The sequence below is a fragment of the Monodelphis domestica genome, chromosome 1 (assembly GCF_027887165.1).
Source record: "Monodelphis domestica isolate mMonDom1 chromosome 1, mMonDom1.pri, whole genome shotgun sequence".
Lineage (NCBI taxonomy): Eukaryota > Metazoa > Chordata > Mammalia > Didelphimorphia > Didelphidae > Monodelphis > Monodelphis domestica.
The window spans coordinates 593182019-593209567 of record NC_077227.1 but is presented as its reverse complement, the minus strand read 5'-3'; the positions used below and the strand labels follow the sequence as shown (position 1 = coordinate 593209567).

Below are 27549 nucleotides of genomic sequence, written 5' to 3'. Positions count from 1 at the left end.
AGCTTTAAAGGATAATTTATGAAAAGTAAAAATTATCTCCAGAGCTAAGAAGTAGAAAGTATATATACTTTTTGAGTACAGAGTTTTGTTTTTTTAAAAAACCCTTACCTTCTATCTTGGAATCAATACTAAATATTCATTCCAAGGCAGAAAAACAGTAAGACCTAGGCAACTGCCCAGTCACACAGATAGGGAAGTGTGTGAGATCAAATTTGAACCCAGGATGTCCAGACCCAAGGTCTGGTTCTCTATCCACTGAACCACCTAGCTGCCAACAACCACTTACCGAAAAGCAGGCATTCCACCTAGTTACAATTTCACTTTAAAAAAGTGAAGAATTGTGAGAATTCTTGTATGTGATTATGACATGTTATAGCAGATTATAGGTTCAAAGTCATTTTTATTTTAAAAAGGAATTCAATTAATTATGGATAATTGAGTGAAAACAGGAGCATTTTAAGATCAACAGACTACCCATTAATGTCAACTTTTCTAGGGGCAAATTGGTGGCTCAGTGGACAGTCAGGTCTAAATATGGGAGATCCTGGGTTCAAATCTGGCCTCTACACACTTTCTAACTGAGTATCTTTGGGCAAGTCACTCATCTTCAACTGACTAGCCTTTACCATTCTTCTGCCTTGGAACAAATATTTTTAATTCTAAGATAGGAGGTAATGGTTTTTAAATTAAAAAAAAGTTAACATATAATATTATTTTAAAATATAAAATAAACACAACATTGGAAACTAACTGAACTTATACCCATGACACAAAATATGGTTTATATTTCTCAGCCAAACCAAGTATGATCAGTTTGTGGTCTGGAAAGGGAGCATAGAAATAAGTGCTAGGGAATAAGATACAAGAAATTAAAGGCCTGATGGGCATAGGTGCTATTTTTAGCTTTATTATTGTGACTTCAGAAGAGAAAGGAAAACATGGAATGAGAAGAACTGACTGAGATGCTGAAGGAGATTCGGATTTTGAGATTTGACATATATATAGGAATGATGAGCTTTTGGCCAGGAATGGAACACCTCTAACAAGGGCTGATGAACTTTATTTCTTTGGAAATTTGATCTACCTTTGAACTGAAAATTGTAGACAAAGAAGGTGCTGAGAGGGTGGTCACATAAATCCACTAAGCCAGATACCACCAAGAACACAGTGTGACAAAAGGAAAAGAAGAATGGAGAGGCCCGGTAACTTATAAAATAAACCAGATCTCTTAATGCGAGTTGGATTTAATTTCAGAGGTTCAATAGTTTGAGATATTTAATTGGAATCACAGTGTATCTTGTGATTAAGAAATTTTAAGCATCATTTATGACACCTTAAAGCTGTTTGAACACAAATTAAAATGACATGTCAAAAAGTTACTTTGTAGACCAATGCAGTTTATTTTCTTTGACTTGTAACTCTCAGCTACATTTCTTAGGCTTTATATTCATTAGTCCAAGGTTACTTATAAATTAATCTTTGTTAAAGAAATCTTTTGAGGTTAAGTCCAGAATATAAAAAGAAAAACTGGAAATCAAGGGGAAGATAAGATAAAAAGCATTTTATATAGTATGTGCTAGGCACTAGGTAAAGGACTTTACAAACAATACTGCATTTGATCTTCACAACAACCCCAGAAGCCATGTGCTATTATTCATCTAATTTTACAGTTGAGGAAAACTAAGGTAAACAAAGATTAAGTGACTTGCTCAGGGTCAACACCGAATTTGAGGCTGAAACTGAACTTAGGTCTTTCTAACTCCGTTCTCAGCATTTTATCCTTAGCTGCCTCTTTTGGCAACTGTGGGACTGATCATAGGCAAATGTACAACTAAATAACAACCATAAGATTTTTTTAAATAAGTGTTTTGACCAACAAGAAAGTGTCTAATAATGTATGTGAAAGCAGCTATTGCTATTATACCATTTCTACTTAAATGTAAGCTTTGTTAGCAAAGTAATTTAAATATAAAAGCTGAAGAAGAGTTCCAGAAAACTAGTTTAAGATGACAAAGATTAAAAAAATTAATTAAAAAACGATTTTCCTCATGGTGGTGGTGTTTGGCCTCTACAATCTACTCACTGTAAAGCTTTTTCATAGAAAGAGGGATCTAAATGTATTTTTAAATCATAGATAGTTATAGCAACTATAAGTTAGACATACTTTTTTCAGCGAAGAGGATCATGATGGGAAGAATGCCTGAAGGAAAAAACCATCAAAGCAAAACAAAAAATCCATGCAGGTGCCCAAATTATCACCCCAAACTCTTGATTCTATCTCTTCCCCTAGTTTATTACTACTTTTCAGAAATTATCAAATCATACATACACTCCCTCTTTCCAGGAGGAGCTGGCATTTGCTCAGGCAATCAGGACTGTTGGTGAATTCAACCAAGGCTTTCTCTGCCTGGAGTCGAGTCGTTGTATCGGTAGTTTCATAGAGCTGCTTGCACAGGTTCTCTAGTTGGGCTAGGCTCTAGAAGAGATCAACCACAAAGGGAAAAACACACTGAAAATAGGATTATTTCTCAACTTTTGAACAACTTCTTTATCCATATGTAGTTAATGAGATGTATTTGGAGTTTCTTTAAAAAAAAAGGGGGGGGGGGAATCAAAAGATAAAAATATTGAGTATTCCATGGATAGTTCCACTGAAAATCTTTGAAACTGCATTTTTGGTGATACTCTATTTCAAAGAGGTCTATTTATATATTCAGAAGGTTTAAGTCACACTTATTTCTAAATTCTACAGGATATGGTACCATTTCTGAAGATTTTGTTTCAATCCATTTCAGTTTAAAAAATTTTATGGGGGGGGGGAGAGCTAGCCCAGAGACGGGAGATCCTAGTTTCAAATCTGGCCTCAGACACTTCCCAGCTGTGTGACCCTGGGCAAGTCACTTGATCCCCATTGCCTAGCCCGTACCACTCTTCTGCCTTGGAGCCAATACACAGTATTGACTCCAAGATGGAAGGTAAGGGTTAAAAAAAAATGTATGTATATATAATAAGCAGGATCAATTTTTATTTTGAAGAAGTTTCAGAAAATCCAAACTATTATTACAATGTCATTTAAATAAAAAAAAAAACAGAATTTACTTCTACCAACAATCTAACAACATCTTCATCACTTAAATCAAATGCACTGCTGGTATGTAATTTTGCATATAAATTATAACCTATATACCCTGAATTACACTTCTCCCCTCTTTTCATGTAACCTTTTAATACATATACATGTATTACTATTAAAAAAAAAAGACTTTCACTTCATTAAAAAAAATTCTTGAACATCTGATTGTGGTTCCAAATTCACTTTTATTGCTGGCTCTGATGCAAAATGTTTCACTGGACAGCTCATTTAACTTTGCTCCATCTGTCTCTAAGAGTTTATGTTGAAATATGAGGCAGTAAATTTTAATGGCCAAAACTTAAAAACAATTTTTTCTTAGCAATAAGAGGAAGTAGTAAAGAGTCAGCTTTAGAGTAGTTAGACTTGGGTTAATTTGTTCCATAAACACATATAGATTATGGGACCATGGGAATGCGTGCCTCTCAACACCTAAACAAAATGCCTAAGAGTATAAGCTACAGATTAGTTTTTAAAATCATAGGTCGAGACCAAGAAAAAGAGAAGCTTCAAAATTTACGCACCTTTTCCCTCAAGTACCTCATGTCTCAAACTGAACAGTGTCTTTCTCCTCCTGAGTCAGTTACACATTTAAAGGACACTGGCAATTTAAACCTAGTGGCAGCATATGTTTACTTGGAGATAAGAACTGGGAAACTCCCCCAAACAAACCCTTCTCTCCAAATCTTGAACTAATTCCAGAAAAGCAAGGATGATGCAAATGTAGGACTCAAGACCTAAAAGTTATCTAAATCTAACCTTTCAAATATGAAGATTTCTTTCTTCTTTTAAGGTAAAAGATTTCATGGACCTCATGATCATTACTGTATTTTCTATATTGACTAAGAAAATACAGAGCTACAAGTTTACTACAAATATGGCAATAGTTTTCAATGATTTTTTACTGTATTAATCATAGCAAGCATTCATATATTTGAAAAACTAGGTTACCTATTCAGAGTACAGAAGTTATGTTATTATGCTCTCATACATACTTTGTTGGCAATAAAGATCAAAATGACAATAGTACATATATAGATGTGGACTATTCACAAGAACTCCTCTGACCACAACTGGAAAATACTGCCCTATTCCTTTAAAACAATTATTTTCATGACAGGGTAAAATAAACTTTCTTAAAAATGAATGTCTCAAAAAGATTGGGAACAAAATAGATGCCAATCAAGTGGGAAAATCATTAAACATATAACAAAACTATTAAAAATGATGAATACAAGGAAAAGCATGGGAAAACTATGATTTAATATAGTGTAAACAAGCAAAACCAGGATGATAACATATCCATTTAACTGAAGAGAATAAACTTAAATTGAATGCTATGAAATTATCACTAAATTTAGTTCTGGGGAACGGATTGAGAAAATGTATCTAATTCCTTTAGAGATAGATGTGTGTATGTGTATGTATAGAAGGGAGAGACAGAAATGGGGTTATAGATGGAAGGAGACATGCCAGACCTGTAACTAGATCAGGCATAGCTCAAATATGTTGGCTAGTGTATCCTTTCCACCTTCCCTATCTTTATAACAAGGGAAAGCTTATCAAGTAGGCAAGGGTATATATAGAAATGAATTAATAAAGAAAAACAAACAGTAGTAACAAAAGTAAAAATTTTAAAGGAATGGTTTGAATTTAAAGTAGGAATCTGACTATTCTTAGCAGCAATGGGATTTTACTTTCTGAATAGAATGAGGATCTTATTATCAGAAAATATTATTCGCATGCCCAAAATAAGCAAACCAACCTGTTTAAACTTTCTACTGAAGTTATAAATACAGTTATACAGTCAGTGTAAGGTTTTCATTACCACCTCACTTCATTATCATGTGCCTTTTAACAATCAAAGCTTTTCTACTAAGCAGTAAACACTGTAGGCCATGAAAACTACTTTCTATTTTACTTCACCTGTTTAATGAAACTCAACTATCAACCTGAAGGAATTGAACAAAGCAGATATTACAGCATATAAGAATAAACAGTTTCACTGGAGAGATGCGAACACTTTGGGATTTTCATTAGACTTTCCTCTGACTTTTATTACTATAAAAATAATTATATTATCTATTATCTTTTTCAATTCAAAGCAAGGAAAAGTGGAGGACAATATGTATACAAATAATCTGTTATCAAGCACAGTGTTCTAAAAGCAAAACTTTTCCTATACAAATTCAAATGCATTTTTATGTTGCCTCAAATAAAACAGATTAAATAAATCTCCACTACAAAATATTATTTCAGGTATGAAATTTTTTTTAGCTCCACACGATGATTTACAATAATGAAAACATTTCCACAGCTTATCTTAACTAGAAATTAATCTTTAAATTTTTAGTAGTACTAAGAATGAATAAATATATGAATAAAGTTATACTCCTAAACATCCTTTAAGTCATTTACTCAGTCATGTTCTTTGAGATACAATGAGTTCATCTGCAATAACTCATTTATATTTATTACACCTACATTGTTGACATGATTGTGGCTAAGCATCTGTTAGTAGTTTCATACTGCTACAAACCTATATTCGGTTAATGCCAAGTTTAAAAAAATCCAGTTGACAAAACACTGCAGGGTAAAATTTGGTAATGAGTTCTAGGCTCAGGAAACAATACAAATTTTAAAAAAATAGTCAATTTCATCATTTATGCAAAGAGTTTGAAGATCCAGATCTATTTCCTAGTCTTTAGAAGCTCCCAATTCAGGCTTCAAATAAATTTAGTGTAGCAGTTTTATAGTAAAAGTTCATAATTTTTAAGGTTGTTCAGCTGAAATTGATCTGTAAAACAGGGGCTATTAAACTTTGTGTTCCAGGGACCCCTTCTGTTGAAATATATGGATCCCCTTTTTGGAATATTAAGTATACAAAACAATAAAGACAAAATAAAAAACACATGACTACAAGAAAATCAATTATACTTAAGTACTGTTATTAAAATATTTTTAAAGCTATAGGTTAAGAACCCCGGCTTGTATAGAGATCATAAAAAACCCTTCCACCCCCAACTGTGAATACCCTAAGTAAACTAAAATTTCTCCAACTCACTTTCAGACTAAATTATTTTAATATCTAACCATAATCCCTGTTCTGGTCCTAGATGAGTAGCAAACAATTTGCCTGATTCTTCTCTGACTGGGCTATATAATCATTTTATATCTACAAGGTACATTCCCTTAGAGGTTTCAGTAAAATCACAGAAAATGTCTTTGAAGAGACTGCTCAAAAGACATTTCTTCTTATTCTGAATTTTCACCTGGTCATTCTGGCATGAACCACATACTTAACAGATTACACTTCTTCATAACACCAGAAGGAGAATTTCTAATTAGCAAAGTAGTACTCTTGCATATAAGGAGCTAAATACACCTAAATCCAAGTCCCAGAACCGCTTTGGTTTTACCAACAGTAAATAGAGGAATGCCATTCAAATCAAAAACTAACATGTCTTTCAATCAAGATAGTAAATTTACCTTTTTTTCCCCTTTCAGATTTGGTTGTACCACTAAATTATCAAGGTTCTTAAGCCTGGATGGAGAGAATATAATATAGGCCCCAGTTATTTTGAGCTTTAATGTAAGGTGTGACCCGTTAAAACTACAGACTTTAGCATGTAATACTGTCTAAACAGTAGTTTAGTTAAATGATTTGCTCAAATTTATTCAGCTAAGAAGTATTTGGGTGCAGATTTGAGACCAGGCTCTTCCATCTCTAGACCTAGCTCTCAATCCACTGAACCACGTAGCTGCCACCCAGAAATGGTTTTTAGGTGAGTAAAATGCTAAACTTAATACATTTGTAAAAAACAAAGACAACCTCAAACCTTTTAAGTTGAATCATCTGAAACTATCAGAAGCCATATTTAGGCTTACTATAGCGGAATTCTATTTTTAAAATAGGTAAGAATTTACATATCTGTACTTTTTCTCAGATGCCGTTTAAAAGGTGATGCTGAAAACCAAGTCATTTCTGCTCTGCATGAAAATCTGGAACTCACTAATTAGTAATTATTTGGTTAAGATTGAAAATCTTTGCACCCACAAGTTTTTCCTAGGCAAAACTAGTCAATAAGTGGTTATGTATAACCAACTTGAGAACAAACTACTTTTAAGTACTTATAAACAATGAACACATTAAAGTACCAACTGATGTGTCAATTAATAACTCAAATACTAAAAGACCAGAATTATTTCAAAATTTCATTAACCCAACCACTGTACTTAGAAAATCTGACAAGAGAACTAAGAGTTGCCTAGTTGGTTCCTTAATTTGAAAGTCAAGTAATAGGACAGAGAAAGTGACTAACTTGAATACATACAATGGGAATCAAGAAAGGCTTAATTTAATTAGCTGACATATTTTTACATTTTTAAATAGTCCTCATGATTCTAGTTTTCTTCTTTTAGAGCAAAACACTTTATAAAAATATTTGATATAACATTCTTAAAAAATCCCACTATCTTCCACTAATTTATGGTCTTTAAATCATGACAGAATAATAGAATTTTAATGGAATAGGAAAAACCAATATCAGTAGTCAGTAAAGTAAGATTTTTAGGAATCACTTAGGGATATCCTATTGCTGAGAATAAAAATAGCAAGACTTTATTTTGCATTGCTTCTGGGGATGTCTACAAGCCATCAACTACAACAAAAATTAGATACTTTCAACAAGTGATAATGCAAAGTAGGAGTCTGGTAAGCATTAGATAAGGGCAACAAGCTAGCTAACACATGAAACTGCAAATTTCTATATTTAACGCCTAATCAAGTTCTAAGGTAATAAACATGTATGTGACTTGTGCATTATGGGTAGGGCGTAAAGAACCAAAACAAACAAGTTGTTCCCATAAGTCAAACACCCAAACTAATGAGACCACAAATGATTTACTGATTTATTAACTTGATTACATATTTTTCATCTCTATCAAATTAATATCATTGAGATTAGTCCCCTTTCAGGGAGACCAACAGTGATGAAATTAAAGGCTGAAATGACCAAACACCTTAAAAAAGTGTTGTTAAATTGCTAAATCAACAATAGTTTTCATAGATCAAATTCTGGTACCTTACGGAATATGTGGGGCTTCACTTATCTGGGTTCAAATTCGGCCTCAGACACTTCTTAGCTATATGATGCTAGGCAAGTCACTTGATCCCAATTCCCTAGCCTATAACACTCTTTTGCCTTGAAACTGATAATTAGTACTGACTTAAAAACAAAAACACCTTAGTGGGCATTGATTAGTATTAATTCTAAGACTAATAGGACATTTAAAAAAAATTGTAAAAGTAGGAGAATTATAACTGACATTTATAAAGAGCTTTTAAGTTTTTGACCAAGCATGAGGTAGTGGATCTGAAGACCCATTCAAGTTCTACCTCTAACAACCAAGAAGTGGGCAAACCTAGACAAGTTATGTGGAGAGACTATCTCCATGTTCTAAGTAACATTCTGGGTCTCCGAGTTGCAGAGAAGGTACAACTGGTTGAAAGAACTTTCTCATATGGAGACCCCCTTCCAATGAAACCTCAGATTTTTCTTCATAGTTTGAAAAGCAATTGGTTAACAAGCTAAGTTAAATATGCTTACTATATTCCAGGAACTATGTTGAGCCACTAGAATACAAAGAAAGGGGAAAGAAAAAACAAAAACAAAAAACCCTGATTCAAGGAGCTCACATTCTCATGGAAGGACAACATGCAAATAACCATGTGCAAGGAAATGGAAGCACTAGCAACATAGAGTATAGAATACAGTATAGACTAGAGAAAAGACTGGAAACAGCAGAGACCATTAAAATAGTTCAAGTGAACCGAGGAAAAGCAACTGCTTGACTACAGGGGTTGAGGGGATATGACTGAGGAGAGACTCTAAATGAACACTCTAATGTAAATACCAACAACATGGAAATGGGTTCGAATCAAGAACACATGTGATACCTAGTGGAATTGAGCGTCGGCTATGGGAGAGGTGGGAGGAAAAGAAAATGATCTTTGTTTCCAATGAATAATGTTTGGAAATGACCAAATAAAATAATGTTAAAAAAAATAGTTCAAGTGAGAAGTGAAAAAGAGGGTCTGTGCCAGGATGGTAGAAGTGTTCCCAGAGAAAAGACTAAAGTGAGAAAGACTGATCTCAGGAGGTGATTTGATATATGGGGCTGTCATGAGCGATAAGAAGCAAGGCTGACTCCAGGGATATGAACCTGGGAGACAGTAGGTAAACAGAAGTAGGGAGATCTAAAGAAGAGATAGGTTTGAGGTAGAATATGAATTCTAGTTTGGACATGTGAATTTGAGATACTGACAGGACTTGAAGGTATACGTGTACAGTAGACTGTTGAAAATGATGGACAAGAATTCAGTGCATCAAGAGGGTAGATCAGGTAAGAGAAGTACACTACAGTTAATTCTTCCCTACCTTTCAATTACTTCTACAAATAGATCTAAAACAAAAACGAAAATGTACCAGACACAGGTGATTGAGAATCCAAAGGGGAAAAAAAACCCATGAGTCATTTTTTTCAGACTAGGTAGGCATCAGGGAGAGGCAGTTCTTCAAATAATAGGCAAGGCTTTATCAAGGAAGGGACAAGGCAAAGCATTCTAACATATGGGAAGGATGTGCTCCAGAGGGAAGAGATCCCAGAGTCATCATAAAGGGGCCTGCACTTATATAGAGTCCAGAAATAAGATTCTAAAGAATGGCTCTGGGAAAGCACTGGGAAAAAAGTTATTGCTTGTCCTCCATGAAATAATGACGTGGAACACCAGATGCTGCCAGATAAGAGATATCATCCAGTAAAACTCAGAGGAAGAAGAGAGATCCATTCCCTGATAGAGGTAAAAAAAAAACCCTCAAGAATGCAGAATGAGACATATATTTGTAGGTTTGTTTTTATTTCTCAATGAGCGCAAGAGAGGAAAAAGGCAAATTTTTGCTAAGAAAAGTACACACATACACAAAAAGAATTCATGAGAGAAATGAGAGCTAGATATACAAATATGGGAGTTATCAGATAGACAATTAAGGAGCAGACAAACTCAAAAAATGTGTGCAGTAACAGCAATATTGCAATGATAATCAATTGTGAATGACTTTGCTGTTCTCTGCAATTCAGTAATCTGAGGTAATTCAAAGGACTTATGATGAAAAATGCTATCCGAGTGGAGCATTAAAAAAAATTTTTTTTAAAAGTATATGTAGAGAGAAGAGGGTCCAGGATAGAAGTCTTAAGGGATGCTAATATTTTATGGGTGGAAAGATGATAATCCAGCATAGCAAAAAAGAATGTTCAGGTAGATAAAAGATCCAAGAAAACAATGTCATGGAAAGCATGATATTACGGGTCAAACTGAGGACTAAAAAGGCCTATAAAAGGGATAGATAATAAAAGAATAGATGAGGTGAAAGAAGTATCAATATAAACTCAGACTAATGAACAGATATGAGGAAAGTCTTAAAAAGGAAAGAGCTAGACTCTGTTGGGAGAAAGTTATTGCTTTCAAGAAATAATAATGTGGATCATTTGGTGCTGCCAGATAAAGATATTTTCCAATAAGAGTCAGAGGAAGAAGAGAGAAATAGCAGGGGATGACTTTATAACATTGCTTCCTCAGGCATTCATACAAGATGTCACAGAGAGATTTCCAAAACTTGTCAGATCAGATTTCTACAACCAATTGATAATTTACATGAGCATAAATGATGTTAAAAGAAAAAAAAAAGTGGGAAAGGATCTATTTGTACAAAAATATTTATAGCTGCATTTTATGTGGTGACAAAGAATTGGAAACTAAAGGGATGTCCCTCAATTGAGGAATGGCTGAACAAATTGTGGTATATGATGGAGATGGAATACTATTATGCCATAAGGAATGATGAACAGGATAATTTCAGAAAGAGCTGGAAAGACCTACAATGAACTGATGCAGAGCCAAATAAGTAGAACCAGGAAAACATCATACACAGTAACTGAAATATTATGGAATAATCAAATGTGAGAGACATTGCTACTATGAGCCAGGACAATTCTGAATACTTATGAAAAAGAATGTTCTCTACCTCCAGAGAAAGAAGTATTGGAGTAGAAATTCAGATGAAAACATGATTTATCACTTATTTGGGTATATGATTTGGGGTTTTGGTTTTATAAGATCATTCACTTACAAAATATGGAAATGTTTTGCATGATAACACATGTACAACCCAGATTGAATTGCCTGTCAACTCTGGGAGGGAAGAATGGAGGAAGATAACATGAATCATAACTTTTGAAAACACATGTGTAAGTCTGTTATTAAAAAGAAAATAAAGATAAAACTAGAAATTTAAAAAATTGGTAAATATTATGAAGATTTACACAAGAAACTGAAGACATTAGGGAGAAGGTTCACTGCCCCTCTCATCCAATAAATGAAACATGCATTTATTAATATTAATTTAATTAATTAAAATTAATATTAATTAAGGGGTGTATGGGGTGCTCAGGGAGGGGTAGTATCTCTGGTGTGGAGGGCTTGTCGTGCCCTCCTAGGGCAGCTCTCCAGCCTCTGACCCTCACCTGACACTCAGCTCTCACTTGTGGCTCCCAGTAGCTGCTAGTATGCAGCAGTGGCCACACCCTGGGCAACGGCTTCGACAGGCCGGCTAAACCTTGTGAGGGTAGCAATTGGGTCGTCCACCCCTGGTGAACCAGGGCTTTGCTCACCCTGCATGTGAAGACTGTTTCGGCGGAACAGGTGGAAGAAACCAATAAGAAGGTTCAACGGCTGAGATGGCGATGCAGCAAAGCACCGTGGAGTGCTTAGGGCATGTTGGAGCACAAAACACAACACGGCCATCCAATGCAGCTGAGGAAGCCTCCAGGTGTAACGACTTTTCGTGCCACTGGACCCAGGCTTCCAACGCTGAGAGTGGGACCGTCTCTGTGCATCGACTTTTCCACTTAAATCTCCTTTATGCACAAGTGTCTTTGGGCACACTCATCTATCCATAGATGAAAACGCACAAAGACAATTGTCATCCTCCGTTACTGAGAGACTACCACTACTACTACTTTTATTTTATTGATAAGAAAAAAATTTCCGGGGGCAGCTGGGTAGCTCAGTGGATTGAGAGCCAGGCTTAGAGATGGGAGGTCCTAGTTCAAATCTGGCCTCAGACACTTACTAGCTGTGTGACTCTGGGCAAGTCACTTAACCTTCATAGCCTAGCCCTTAATTCTTCTGCCATGGAACCAATACACAGTATTGAGTCCAAGATGGAAGGCAAGGGTTTACCCCCCCCCCCCCATGGTTACATGAGTCATGTTCTCCCCTCCCTTCCCACCTCCCATAGCCAACAAGCAATTCCACTGGGTTTTACATGTGTCATTGATCAAGACCTATTTCCATATTATTGATATTTGCACTAGGGTGATCATATAGAGTCCACACCCCCAATCATATCCCCATTGGCCTATGTGATCAAGAAGTTGAAATATGCATTTATTAAGAGACAAAGGGGTTCAAGGAAAGGAGGCAGGGCTCTGCAGAATAAAATTCTACAAAGGAAACCAAACCAAGTGGAATGGTAAACTCTCAAGAATGAAATTCTAAAGACACAAACATTAGCAACTTCAATAAGAAGGCACTGATGTTTAAATCTGGTCTCAGATACTTCCTAGCTGTGTGACCCTAGGCAAGATACTTAATCCACCTTTAACTAGCCCTTATCTTTCTTTTGCCTTAGAATCAATAGGTTGGGGGGAGGGAAGCATTGGTGAATACAAAACTGGGGCATAATCCTGTAAATATAATGTTAAACGTACCAATGTTCAGTTTGTTAAAGATGATGAGAACAAAAAGATTTACTAAGGATATTAGAAGGACTTAAAAAAAACATAACAGGAATAAATGGGATCAAAAAGGGATCCATCTCTATGGATAAGGGAACAGGTCTTAATCAAGCAAAGGATAGGGAAAATAAATAATTTTGATTACATAAATATTTTTGCATAAATACAGCCCAAATTAGAAGGAAACAAATAAACAGGAAAAAAGTTTACAACAAAATTTTCTAGTAAATGTCTAATGTACAAGATATAAAGAACCTGATTTAAATTTAAGAGGAATAAGAGCCATTTCCCAACTGACAAAATGGTAAAAGGATAGTAACAGGCAGTTTGTAAAGAAAGAAATCCAAGCGATCAATAGCTGTATGAAAAAAAGCCTCTGAAAATCACTAATAACCAATTATGCAAATTGAAGACATTTGGGTTCTTACCTTACTTCTACCTGTTTAGTAAAGGAGAACAGTTGCTGGAGGAGTCTGTGTGTGAAAATAATGGAGTTTTTTCTTTTTCCAATTAAAAAAATATTTCAGTTACACATAGAAACAATTTTTTGACATTTTAAATTCAGATTTTCTCCCTCCCTAATGTACTATTAGTACTAAGAATTGGTCCTGACATTCTGTAAGACAATTTGAAACTATATCTAAGAAGTTGCTAAACTGTGCCTACTTTTGACCTGGTGATAGCACTATTAGGGCTGTATTCTATAGTGATCTAAGAAAAAGATTAATATCTACAAAAATATATTTAGTAGCTTTTTTGTAGTAACAAAGAACTGCAGTCTGTAGAAGCAAATACCTAAGGGAGTGACTATAAGAAATGATGGGAAATTTTCAGTGCAATATGGGAAGATTTCTATGAACTGATAAAAAAATGAAGGGAGCTGTGAAGATTGGATTTAGCTCTCCCTGATTGTAACAAATGAAGGTACTTAGCTCTTCCTTTATTGTGAAGATTAAATTGTAATCCCCTGCCTATTTTTAGATTTTAATCCCCAAAGTATAAACCCAGTACTTAAAGTAGATCTACCCATTTTAACCACAAAAAAGGTATGAACTACAAAAATGTGTGAACTAACCACAAAGGTATGAATACCCATTTCATACACTGAGTGGGAGGTCTGTGACCCATGTACAAAAGAGTGGGCAGTTCTGGAGAGGAGTGTCTGCTGTGATTGGTAGGTGTAAAATATAGGGAAGGTGACAAGAGAAAAAGGTCTTTAAATAATGGAGAGACACACAGGATCAATCAGTGACTCAGACTTGGAGCAAAGATCAGTACTAGAGTTGGACTGAAAGTCACTTGGAGTTGGAGTGAAACACAGTCACTTGGGACTGGAGTGAAGACACTTGGCTGTGGAACTGGACCCTTGGAGGAGCTTGTGCAGGAGATCTCAGACTGCTTTCCTTTTAGATGATCATGTGGTGAGTGATAAGCCTGACTCCCCTTTTCCTTGGCTTTCTGGAGAGGCCCCTTGGCTGAAGCCTCTGAACTCCTGCCTCACTCAGATCAGGCAGGAGCAGATCAATTCCCCCCCCCCCCCCATTCTTAATATCTTCCTCTATTGTAAAAATAAACTACCACAAATTACATTTTAGTAATTCATTTTGGGATTTAGAAATTAAATCCCTGGTGACCACCAATAATATGTTAAATCCAACCATAAATTTAACATTATTTGGCGACCGAGAAGGGACTCAAACCCTCAATCTTCTGATCCAGAATCCAAGTCCGAGTCACTGATTGATCCTGTGTGTGTCTCTGTTTCCATTATTTAAAGACCTTTTTTCTCTTGTGTCACCTCCCCTATGTTTTACGCCTACCAATCACAGCAGACACTCCTTTCCAGAACTTCCCACTCTTTTGTACGTGGGTCACAGCCCCCCCCCCCCCCCATGTATGAAATGGGTATTCATACCTTTGTGGTTAGTTCACACATTTTTGTAGTTAGTTCATACCTTTTTGTGGTAAAAATGGGTAGATCTACTTTAAATACTGGGTTTACACTTTGGGGATTAAAATCTAAAATTAGATAGGGGATTACAATTTAATATTCACAATAAAGGAAGAGCTAAGTACCTTCATTGCTACTACAATCAGGGGAGAGCTAAATCCAATCTTCAGAGAGCAGAAAGAACAAGGAGAACAATTCATATAATAAAAACAACACTTGCCACCTCTGAAATAATTCAAACTAACCTGGATTCCAGGGGACAGATGATGCTGAAGCCTTAATGCCTAGCTGCTGACAAGTGATGGACACTAACAATGGACATAGCCAATGTGGGAATTTATTTTGCCTGAATGTAATTTTTATTACAATGGATCTCAGTGCCCCCACCCCCACCCCCCTTATGGGGTATATAAAGGAAAGATTTTTTGCTCACTGGAAAAAAAATCCATAAAAAAACCAAAAACAACAACAACAAAAAACCCATCAAGAGTGTCAGCTAGGTGGCCCAAAGGAGAAAGAGCCAGGCCTGGAGAACATGGGTTCAAATCTAACTGACACCTCCTTCCAGTGCAACCCTAGGCAAATTATTTAATCAAGTTTGCCTAGCCCTTGCCTTTCTGTCTTCAAGAGTTGCTACTAGGCAAGCAGTTCTCAGAGAAGAAATTAAAACTAACTAGTTATATGGAAAAAATGCTCCAAATCACTATAAACAAGAGAAACAGAAACTAAAACAACTTGGAGGTACTATTATACTAGCTAATATGACCAAAAAAGTAAATGATAAATATAAATGTTGGAGGGGATGTGGGGAAATTGGGACACTTAATACACTGCTGGTGGAACTATAAATTGCTACAACCATTCTGAAGAAAAATATGGGACCATGACAGAAGAACATCAATACCCTTTGACCCAGCAATACCACTACTGGGTCTGTATATCAACACACACACACACACACACACACACACACACACACACACACACACACACACACACACGAAATGAGTTTTTCATTTGGGATTTCAGAAATGGGATTCACAAATGGGATTTCAGAAAAACCAGGAAAGACGTGAACTGACAAAGTGAAGTGAACAGATATAGTATAGTGTAGCACAGCAGAGATATTATATGATCATCAACTGTAAAGGACTATTTGCAAAGCAAGTTTACAATCTCTAAGAGACTCATGATGAAAAATGCTATTCAGAGCTCAAAGAACTGTTGCAGTCTTGATTGTGGATCAAATCATGCCATCTTCCACTTTTATTTCCTTCAAAATATGTTTTCTGCATGGCATGAGCAATGTGGAAATACATATTTCATTAAAGCACTGGTATAACCTATATGTAATTATAATCCAAATATAATCTTACATATATGTATATACCAAAAGTTTGGATATAATAAAGTTGCAACTAAGACAAAAAGCAAGGGTTAAAAAAAACATTTATGATAGACTAAATGAATTCCCCCTTTTGGACAGTTAATAGATCATTAGATCTGGGGTATGACAGATATGGATTAGGTAATATGACTGATAGGTGGATTTATAATTGGGTGAAAGGCCAGCAACCACTGGAGAATACTCTTCAATGATTTGTTGTCAACTTTTAAGGCAACTTTATTAAGGTGGGACTATGCTACTTAATACTCTTATCAATCACCAAGTGTTTATCAAGCACTTATTATGTGGCAGGCACTGTTTTTATGCACTGGGGATACAAGTACAAAGAATGAAACAATCTACTCGAAATAATCTTATATCCTAATGGGGGAGACAAGTACACATGCAACTATATATTGCACAAACAAAGTTAATAAATAAAAAAATAAACAAAGTAACTAAATATAAGGTACTTTGCAAGGGCAGACATTAGCAGTTATGGGGCTCAGGAAAAGTTTAGACAGGTTAAGATGCCTGAGCTGTATCTTAAAGCAAAACAAACACCCCCCCCCCCAACCAAAAACACTAGAGCAGTGATGGTGAACTGATGGCATGCAGAGTGTTCTCTGTGGGCACTTGGCCACCCTCCCTCCCCACCCCCATAGAAAGGCAGAGAGACTTGGGCAAAGCTGCTCCCCCTTCACTGTGCCTGATGACATTTTTTCACATACAGAACAGCAATGGTAAAGGGACAGCTACAGGAGATGGAGTGTGTGAAGACTGCCACATGTGGGTGGGGGAGCAGTGTCTTGAAAAAGGTTGGAGCAGGTTGTTTCTGTCTTTAAAAGCTAAATAGAAAAGTTTATATTTGGTCCTAGAGACAATAGAAGCTACTACACTTGGTTGCCAAGGGGAATTACATGACAGATCTGTGTTTAGGAAAAATTAAGAGCTTTTTGTAATAATCAAGGTGTGAGGTGGTAGAGCCTTAAGTACTGCATTAACTATGTGAGTGGGCTCAAACTTGAGAAATGTAGTGAAGGCAAAATGATGATGGGATACGGGAGAGAAAAGAGTCTAGAATTGTGTCAAGATTACAAATCTAAGGTTGTTGTCTGTCTCATTTCGAAGAGGGTCAATGATATCAAGGGATGTCTTGACTTGAGCATGAATTAGATTTAAGTGAGGCAAAGTTATATATAGTCACCAGTCTCATCCTCCTTTCCAAATTCATTGAAGTCCAGTGGCAAAACAAAAGTCAGGAGGACTGGCAATGACCTGTGGATGACTTTGGCATCTTTGATGTCTGACCAACAGTGACTGTTTCAGCCATTTTTATAGCTATTGGAATAAAGCATTCTCATCCACCTATTCTGCCATGTCTTCAAATGCTTAGTGTATACAAATCCCCTAATTCACCCAAGAGTTCAAGGTCTGCCAGTTACCTTCAACTTGGCTTAGCCCATCTCCTGAGATGGTTTTCTGAGATCAATGGGGTGTTCAAGGAAGAGTTACTTCTGGGGTGAGGGCTTGCCCAAGCCCTTCTCTGGGATACGCATCCACTTTTTACCCAATTCTTACTCTAAAAAAGCTCTAAAAACAGTAGCATGTGAATGAGCCTGAGACACTGGAAAGTGGAGGAGGTACCTTCAAGAGAAATAGGGAAGTTCAGAAGCAGAAAAGATAACAGAGAAAGATAATTAGTTCAGTTTTAGAAATATTGAATTTGAGATGCCTTTGGGATATCCACTTTGAAATGTTCAACAGGCAACTGGCAATATAGAATTGAAGCTCAAGGAAGAGACTGAAATTGAGATCTAGTAGTCATATATATAACTAATAATTAAACCCATAGGGGTTGTGGTGGGATCCAAGAGTCCAGGCTCTTACCCTGGGGTCCTTAGATACCCGAGAGGGAGGATGCCTGGGAAATCAGATGAGAAAAAAAATTGTGTTTTGCTAAGCAAAATTTAGCGTTTCTTTTAATTATGGGTTCTATAGGATATCACTCTGATAAGAGTTATATGTGGGCTACCAAAGAGGTCCATGACAAAAACAGTGAAAGTTGCCACAGGGCAACCAGGATGGTATAGCAAGTCAATGCCATGTTGTTGTCTATCATATCTGAAGAAGACCAAAATGACATTATAACACCAGGGTCAATGTATAATGTCCTATTGTGGCTGTTCTTTCCAACACAAGCTAGGAAGGCTCTACTACAAGCTGAGCATAGTCTGTGTGAATATTTGGGATGGAGATGTCTCTAAATTTGCCCATCTCATATTTCTTGAGTTACTGCAATTCTGCCTTGCTTTTGGAGCACAGTGCTATCTTTTGACACAGTTATGCCATACAGGATGGTTCTGTACCAGTGTCTCCCCTCCTTCCCAATCAACACCAAAGTTCTTTAGAGAATCCTTGCATTGTTTCTTCTAACCTCCATGTGAACACTTGGGAGTTCTCTACAAAGTTTTTAAGGGAAATGATGTGCTTGGCATTCAAATAAAGTAGCCAGCCTATTGAAGTTGCACTCTGCAGTAGTATGAATGCTTGGTAGGTCAGCTAGAGAAAGGACCTTAGTGTCCTGTACCTTATCTTGCCAGATGACCTTCAAAAAGTTCCTAAGACAATTCAATTGTTAGTGATTCAATTTCCTAGCATGGCACTGGTAAACTGTCCAAGTTTCACAGGTATACAACAATGGCTCTGTAGACCTTTAGTTTGGTAAGCAATCTAATACCTATTCTCTCCCACACTTTCCTATGGAGCCTCCCAAACACTGAGCTAGCTCTGGAAATGTATGCATCAACCTCATTATCTATGTGAATATCCTGTAAGGTATACTACCAAGGTAAATGAACTTATCCATAGCATTCAAAATTTCTCCATTTGCTGTAACAAAATGGTTCCACATATGGATGGTGTGGTGCCGGCTGGTGGAGAACCTCTATTTTCTTGGTGTTAGGCAAAAATTAGCACAAGTGGCAGAGAATTGATCCATACTCTTAAAATTTCAGTCACAGGCTGCACTGAGTACACAATCATCTGTGAACATAAAGTCATATACTAACTGTCCCTCCACTTTAATCTTGGCTTATATCTTTTTTCAGTTAAACTGATTTATTATCAGTACAGTAGCTGACATTGATGCTGTTTTTATCATCACTGAAGGATCCAAAAATACAGATGAAAACATTATGCTAAAAAGTATGGGAACAATCACAACCCTCCTTCACTCCATTTATGACTGGGAAAGTGGGAAGGCAATATTCATTATCCATAACTTGTACAAGCATGCCATCATGCTGACACAATACAGATAACCTCCCAGCAACCAAATTTTGCCCCATCTTCCACAATGGTTCCCCCACTAAGTAGTGCTCTCATCTGTTAATAGTCCATTTTCAGTTGTTCCGCCTTAGGACCTCTGCTTTTGTTGAATACAAATATTAGCTCAGAGAATAAGTCTGTGAACAATTCACACTGAACCACACATATTCCTCACTTTCTTTTCTTGTCTGTCTCTTTTCACAATGACACAGTCTATTAAATACCAGTATTTGATGAGGTGGTGTATCCATAAAGTTTTAGCTTTTGGGTAAGTGGAAGACAATGCTGGTGTTAAGGCCACGAGATACACAAATCTTTAGTAATAAGTGACCATTACTGTCTCTTAAATCTTTTCCTCCCAAGAACTACTGGCTATATCTGACAGTCTTAAAGACACCCAGAATTACAAACTGATCCTATGTTGGCACTTTTAGGATCTCTAGGTCTTAATAAAACTTTTCTTTGACTTAATCAGGGTTTGTAAAATGGCACGGTCTCACTAGATGGTGAGGCAAATCAATGTCAAGAGTATCAGGTGACAGAATAGGGAAATTTAGATTACAGAAGAATCAGGGAAGAAGTGATAGCTTGGCTTTTTGAGGTACTGACATGGAAGAATCGTACTTGTTCTGCTTGGCCTCATAAGGTCCTTCCAACTGAGATATGTAAAACAAATGTAAATGTCAACTTAACCACATTTTAGAGAGGCAAATAAGAGATTTAGACAATCTCCCACACCTAATGTCCTCAAATACTTTCCAGGATGACCTCTAGGCTCACCAATACTTATCATCAATGGTTCCCAAAGTTTTTTGCCTTTTTTAAAAAAGTGACGGACCTCTTTTATTCCAAAAGCAAGTTAGGCTAAGGTCCTTGCAATATACTCTTTTAAAAAAATGTAATGCTACTATCTAATGTCAAATAACAAAATCTTTTAAAATTTTGTGTTATTATAAATGAGGTGAAAATGTAACATACAGGGAATTCAAGAAGGATACTGTTGCTGCTATATATCTATTACATAATAAAAGCATATTAAATGTTCACCTTGAAGATGCTTCAAAGAAGAGAAAACTATATGCCCATGAAACTGAAGACCTTTATTACATAGTTTCCTTTTTTTTCTTTGTTGTTGTTCAATCATTTTAGTTGTGCCTAACTCTTCATGATCCCATTTTGGGTTTTAACTAGTGTAGTTTATCATTTCCTTCTTCAGCTCATTTTACAGATGAGGAAACTGAGGCAAAACAAGGTTAAATGAAATGCCCAGAGCCACACAACCAGAAAGTATCTGAGGCTGGATCTGAACTCAGGTCTTCCTGATTCCAAACCTTGTGGATCCACACTGTACTACATAGTTGCCCAAAGCTTTCTTTTTATTAAATATATAATGAAATCAACATGCAACTTTCAAAGCTGTCCTATCAGTTTGTGATTCTTTCTGGCCTCCTTTTGTTTAGTTCCCAGGCTGAAATGTCAAAGTATTTTTTTTCCTCTTTCACCCTACTCCCGCCCCCTACCAAAAAGAAACACAACAGTTCTGTGTCATAAATGAAGAGTTAAGCAAAACAAATTCTGGCTGTTGGCCACATCCCAAAATCTATTTCTTAATCTGAATGCCAGTATGTACTGTCTTCTGAGATGGTTAATGTTGTTCTTTATTAGTTCTTTGGAATCCCAGCTGATCATTCAGTTGGTCAGAGTTCTTAAGTCTTTCAGAATTGTTCATTTTTACAATATTGACAGTATGATTCAAATACCTCCTGATTGAAACCTTTTTTCTCATTTAATTGTTGATAATACCATGTCTTGAAAGTATTTCTATTTGCTTATATGTATACATATTGTATTTATCAAGAAAATGTAAGAACCTTCAAGGCAGGGGCTGTCTTTTATAATCTTTGTATCTCCAGGGCCTCACTCTATGAGACACTGAGGTGTCGAGGAAAGAAATGCTGCAAGAGACCGAAGACTTGGATTCAAATACCGCCTCTGACACAAACACACAAGAGTTGTATGATCCCCTGTCAGTGCCTTCAATACAAATTAGAAACTAAAAGAATAGTTGCTGATCTACATCAATAGAAGGTGTTTCCTTACTGAGAGTCGTTCCACAACAAAGTGCAAATCCTAACCCTAAAGAAGAATCCCCAGGGCCCAGCAAAGTACACTGAAACCCAGAAAAAATTATCAACCTATTCTTCAGCTTGAAAGTAAAAAAATGTAAAGCACATGAGGTTATTTAAAATAAGAGGTAAATGAGTAAAATAAAAGATATGAGGAAAATAGTGTATAAAAATATCATTTAAATTTAACGAAAAGAAAGTTCACCTCAATTTAAGGCTGATTTGGCACAAAAGGTAGTGCCCTGTGTTGATACTTTTTAAACTGATTTTTGAAATTCAATTTATTAGCTGTCTGCTCTATAAGAGAAAAAATTTGACTCAATCATAATAGCAGTAAAAATTGAAATGAAATGACAACTTTGAGGAACTAGCAAAATACAACTTTAAAAATACGAACACAGTTTCACCAATGAAGTTCAGCTTTTTCATGAGAACAATTTGATTTCTCATTAGTTAAGAGGTAAAATAAAAATCAAATTTTTAGCAATATAAAATATGCCTTCAATGAATCTTACTAAAAGCTAATTAAAGCGTAGGAGGAAAATGTTTTTTGAAAACAGTTTTCAAACCTCCTGGAATAGATTTAGGAAAATCTTCCTATGGAATATCACATCAGTTTAGCTTTAACAAAGCCATATGGACAATGGATATATTTCACTTCTTGTTTTTTAAATCAATTTACAGGTATACCAATTTGTAAACTTCTCCAACTATGGTACCCCAACCTAATCTAGTCACAAATTAGCTTGAAAGCTTGAATTACATGGAAAGAATACATAAATGCTGGTACACCCATGGGGGGTGATGTCTCTAATACTCTTGGGATCAAGAGGCACCAAGGAAATTTTGGGAAAAACAGAAAACTGTAAAATATGGTGGATCTTAGTTCCAATTAATGACATTAAAGCTCCTATCTTTCCTTTCTGAAACTAAAAAAAGGGGTGTTGGCATAGAAAGGGTATTTGGAAAGGTACTTAGGTGTTGAAATAAACAATAGAAATAAGACGAAATTAAGTTTACTTTCACACCAAAATGAGTGACAAATAAGCATTTTTAGAATATACACAATCTCATACCTAATGGATAAAAGATGTCGGCCCCAAAATTTATCACAAAAATCCTATGAATATCAGCATCACATGGAAAATTGTTTGGGACAGCTGAATCCGAGCAAAAGAACTGACCTGGTTAAATAAAGTAGACTGAACCATGACTAAATTCTCACTGCCTCTTTCAGTAATCATATATAAAAATTGAAATCAGTTATACAAATCCTGAAGGCCTTTTTAATTAATTAATATATATATATTTATTTCAAAAACTTAAAACTAAAAAAACTGGAGTAAACCAAGAGGTTTTAAGTTCCTATGTTTTCCTTACCAAAAGTAACAAAATGTTTTCACAACTTTTCCAGAAAGTTTGAAGCCTAGAAGATCATTCAAAACTAAATATAACTATTCATGTGTTGATTAAATTAACAGGAAGCCTCACAACAGAAGATACTGAATGAAATACTGATTGACACTTAAGCACAGCAGTAAACCTCTTGAATGAATATCAATCTAGGGTTCTTACTTGACAATCTCTAGTTGATTTTAGAAGTCTTAAGACTATACAGTTAAGAGAAAGTAAGCAGGAGTTGCAAAACCCAAAGTGAGTTTTTAGAAATACCATTTCTGCTGATTACCTGTGAAAATAAAAGTTTTCAAGCAGCATCTACATTAACTTCTCCAAGAGAGAAAGAAAATTAAATTGTTTTTCTTTAAAGCTATAGTTAACACTATTATTTGCAATATAGTGTTTTTACCTAATTTATCAACTTATGTCTTCCTTGAATATTACCTGTTTCATATAATGAATTCAAATTTCCAGTTTAACAATAATTATAAGAGAACATATACACATATATAGAACATATATACATAGAACATTTCCCATTTCCATGCAACTATTTGTATGGGCAACAGATGAAGGATGCTATTTAATACTATTCTCTGTATTTCTCTGTATAGGGTAACCTCTGTATTTAATCTATGAGGTCGGCTGAAAGAGTAGTTGAAATAAACAAATGACAAAAAGAATAGAAGCTAAGTCACTAAGACTTACGAAGCACCTAAGAAGTAAAATCACTTAAATAATTAATACAATGGGGATACATTCAACCTAAAAGTAGTGTAAAATTTTAAATTATATCTTAATAATAATATATATTATATTTTAGGTTTATTAAATGATCATTAGAAATAAAGGAATAAAGAGGATACAAAATAAAAACCACATGCCAATGGCTGATTAGCCATTTTCAAATTTCCCCACCACCATCACTGCTGATGCTACATCATGCCAAAGAGGTGCAAGAGCCTCAATGCCCACTCCCTTTGGGAAGGATGTAACTGACAGGAAGTCAGTGGGCTCTCAAGCTATGTAGTTCTTTTTTAGGGTAACAGATTTTTCAATTATACATTAGAGGATTAATAGATGAACCTTTACTACAATATTAATTCCTGAATCCAGTATGGGGAGGGGGCAATGGGGGGTTGTTCTTTATAGTTAGGGACCCCTGGATTTGGAATCTAATGATCATGGCTCAAATGGGAAAATCAATCACCAGATTATCAGTGACAAAAGCTTTTAAAACTTTAGCTTCCTTTCAAGGCGTTTAAAATACATTTTCTGGGGCAGCTGGTTGGCAGGGTGGTTAGTCAGGAGGATCTAGTTTTAAATCTCACCTAAGATACTTCCTAGCTGTGTGACACTGGGCAAGTCACTTAATCCCATTTGCTTAGCCCTTACCCATCTGTCTTAAGAATTGTTACTAAGAAAGTAAATTTATTGATGAATAAATAGAAAATCTTTTCTTCCTAAATCCCTTGTGAATGGAAGACCTGGTAGAAAATTGTCTTCAACACTTCAAGGATTGTCAATTTCATCAATTTGAATACTTTCTCTCACACAGTATACACCCCCATTTAAAAGAAACTCTTACAGAGTTTGCATCACCAAAGAAGAAATTAAAATTACTAAGAGCTCTTTTGTCCAATTACATGCCAATAAATCTATAATATAAGTGAAATGATGAATACTCACAAAAATGTTACTCAGATTAACAGAAGAGAAATACTTAATCCAATTTTAGAAAGACACTGAACAAGTCATCAATAAATTCCCTAAGAAAAAATCCCTAGAATCAGATGATTTCATAAATTCTACCAAACAATTAATTACAATATTATGCAAACTATTTGAGAAAATAGGCAAAGGAGTCCTACCAATTTCTTTTATGATACAAATATGGTTCTGATACAACCCAAATCATGTTTATTTCAATAGATGCAGGAAAAGCTTTTGACAAAATACATCTCTCCATTCTTAAAAAAAAAAATCTCTAGAAAGCATGGCAGCTTCACTTAAAATGATAATTGATATTTATATAAAACCAAATAGCTAGTATTATCTGCAACCTGGATAAGCTAGAAGCCTTCCCATTAAGATCAGGGTTCAAGGATGTCCATTATCACCACAATTATTCAATACTGTACTAGAAATGCTAGCTTGCATAAAAGAAAAAGAAATTGAAGAAACAAATCCATCACTCTTTGCAAATGATATGATGGTATTTCTGGAAAGGCCTGAAGAATTGACTAAAAAACTATTTGAAATAATTAACAATTTAAGCAAAAGTTAAAAGGAGCTAAATCATCAGCATTTCTACATATTACCAATAAAGTCCAGGAGTAAGATATAGAAAGATAATTTCCACTTAAAATAACTATATAGAGGATATAAAATAATTAGGAGTTTATCTGCAAGACAAACCTAGGAACTATATGAACTCAACTACAAAACGCATTTCGCACAAATAAAATCAGATCTAAACTATTAGGAAAATATTAACTGCTCATAGGTAGGCAGAGCCAATAAAATGACAATATTACATAAATTAAAACACATATTCAGTGCTATACCAATCCCACTAACAAAAAATCATTTTATAGAGCTAAAAAAAATAATAAAATTCATTTGAAAGAATAATCAAGGATATCAAGGGAAGTAATGAAAAACAAAATGTTATTAAAGGTGGCCTAGTTGTACCAGATCTCAAACTGTATTATAAAGTGGTAATCATCAAAATAATATGGTACTGGCTAAAAGAGGGGGAGATCAGTGAAATAAATTAGGTACACAAGATACAGCAGGAAACAATCATAATAATCTTGGGTTTGATAAACACAAAAATCCAAACTTTGGGGATAACTCATCACTATTTGACAAAAATTGCTGGGGAAAATGGAAAGTGGTTTCACAGAAATAAGGTCTCACATTATATATCAAGAGGTCAAATGGGTACACGATTTAAACATAAAATTAGGGGAACATGGAATAGCTTACCTGACAGATTTATGGGTAAGGGAAAAATTTATTATCAAACAAGAGCATTACAAGATGAAAATGAATAATTTTTATTACATTAAAGTAAAAAGGTTTGGTACAAACAAAATGAACACAGCCAAAATTAGAAGAAAAACAGAAAATGGGGGGGGGGGTGTTTGTTACAGTAAGTTTCTCTGATAAAGGCCTCATCTCTAAAATATGTAGATAATTGAGTCAAATTTATAAGAAATACAAGGCATTCTCCAATTGATGAATGGTCAAAGGATATAACAGGCAGTTTTCAGATGAAGAAATCAAAACCTTACGTAGCCCTATTAAAAATGCTCCAAATTACTATTGATTAGAGAAATGTAAATTAAATCAACACTGAGGTACCACCTAACTCATTAGATTGGCTAATATGACAGAAAAGGAAAATGACAAATTTAAAGGGGATGTGGGAAAACTGGGACACTAAGGCTCTGCTGGTAGAGATGTAAATTAATACAGGGGGAAGAAAGGAAGGGCAGGAAAAAATTAGGAACTCAATTACAAAAAATGATGGCAAAATTGTTTTTACATGTAACTGGAAAAATATTAAAAAAATTAAAAATAACGTAAACCCATGGTAGTTTAGTGTACCACTAAAAATAATTTTTAAATTATTTTGTGTGGTCTAACCATGAACATTGTATTTCTTTTTAAGGCTTCTTTTATTTCTACAAAGTTTTATGGGAGTATGTGTATAAATCTTAAGCATAAAGGCAGACTGACTCCCAGACATTTTATGCATTTTTACTTTTACCTAAGTTGAATGGAATTTCTTGATGTTTCTTTAATCAACATTTATCAACAATGAAAACAATCTCTACTATTGAGGAGTTTACATTCTAAGAGCAAAGACCAACAGGTACATACAAAATATATATGGAATAAACACAAATAAATATAGTTAAATATAGTAGAACAGGAGAAAAAGCAACTGCCTGAATACAGAGGTTGAGGGGACATGACAGAGGATAGACTCTAAATGAACACTCTAATACAAATACTATCAACAAGGCAATGGGTTCAAATCAAGAAAACATCTAATGCTCAGTGGACTTACGCGTCGGCTATGGGGGGTGGGGGGAGGAAAAGAAAATGATCTATGTCTTTAACGAATAATGCTTGGAAATGATCAAATAAAATATATTTTAAAAAAAATATAGTAGAACAGGAAGAGATGGGCAAAAAAAGTTTTATGTACTCCATCTTTTGACAATTTCTTTAAACAGATTATGTGGAATGAAAACAAGATTAAGGAATCAAGAACAAAAATGACATTGGAGGTCTAGGTGATTGGAAAAATGGTGGTAGAAGTCACATTATTAGGTTAGTTCCTGTTTTTTAAATA

At 35.2% G+C, this 27549-nt stretch overlaps 1 protein-coding gene across 5 annotated transcripts in view; it reads right to left on the bottom strand.

Moving 5' to 3' along the window:
- The window catches only part of XPO7 (exportin 7), a 105232-nt gene that overhangs the window by 42566 nt on the left and 35117 nt on the right, over nt 1-27549 (bottom strand). For all 5 annotated transcript variants that reach the window (XM_056813658.1, XM_056813655.1, XM_056813659.1 and 2 more), the window contains exon 2: nt 2330-2476. In XM_056813658.1, coding sequence (XP_056669636.1) covers nt 2330-2476 — 147 coding nt within the window. The remainder of the gene's footprint in view (nt 1-2329; nt 2477-27549) is intronic.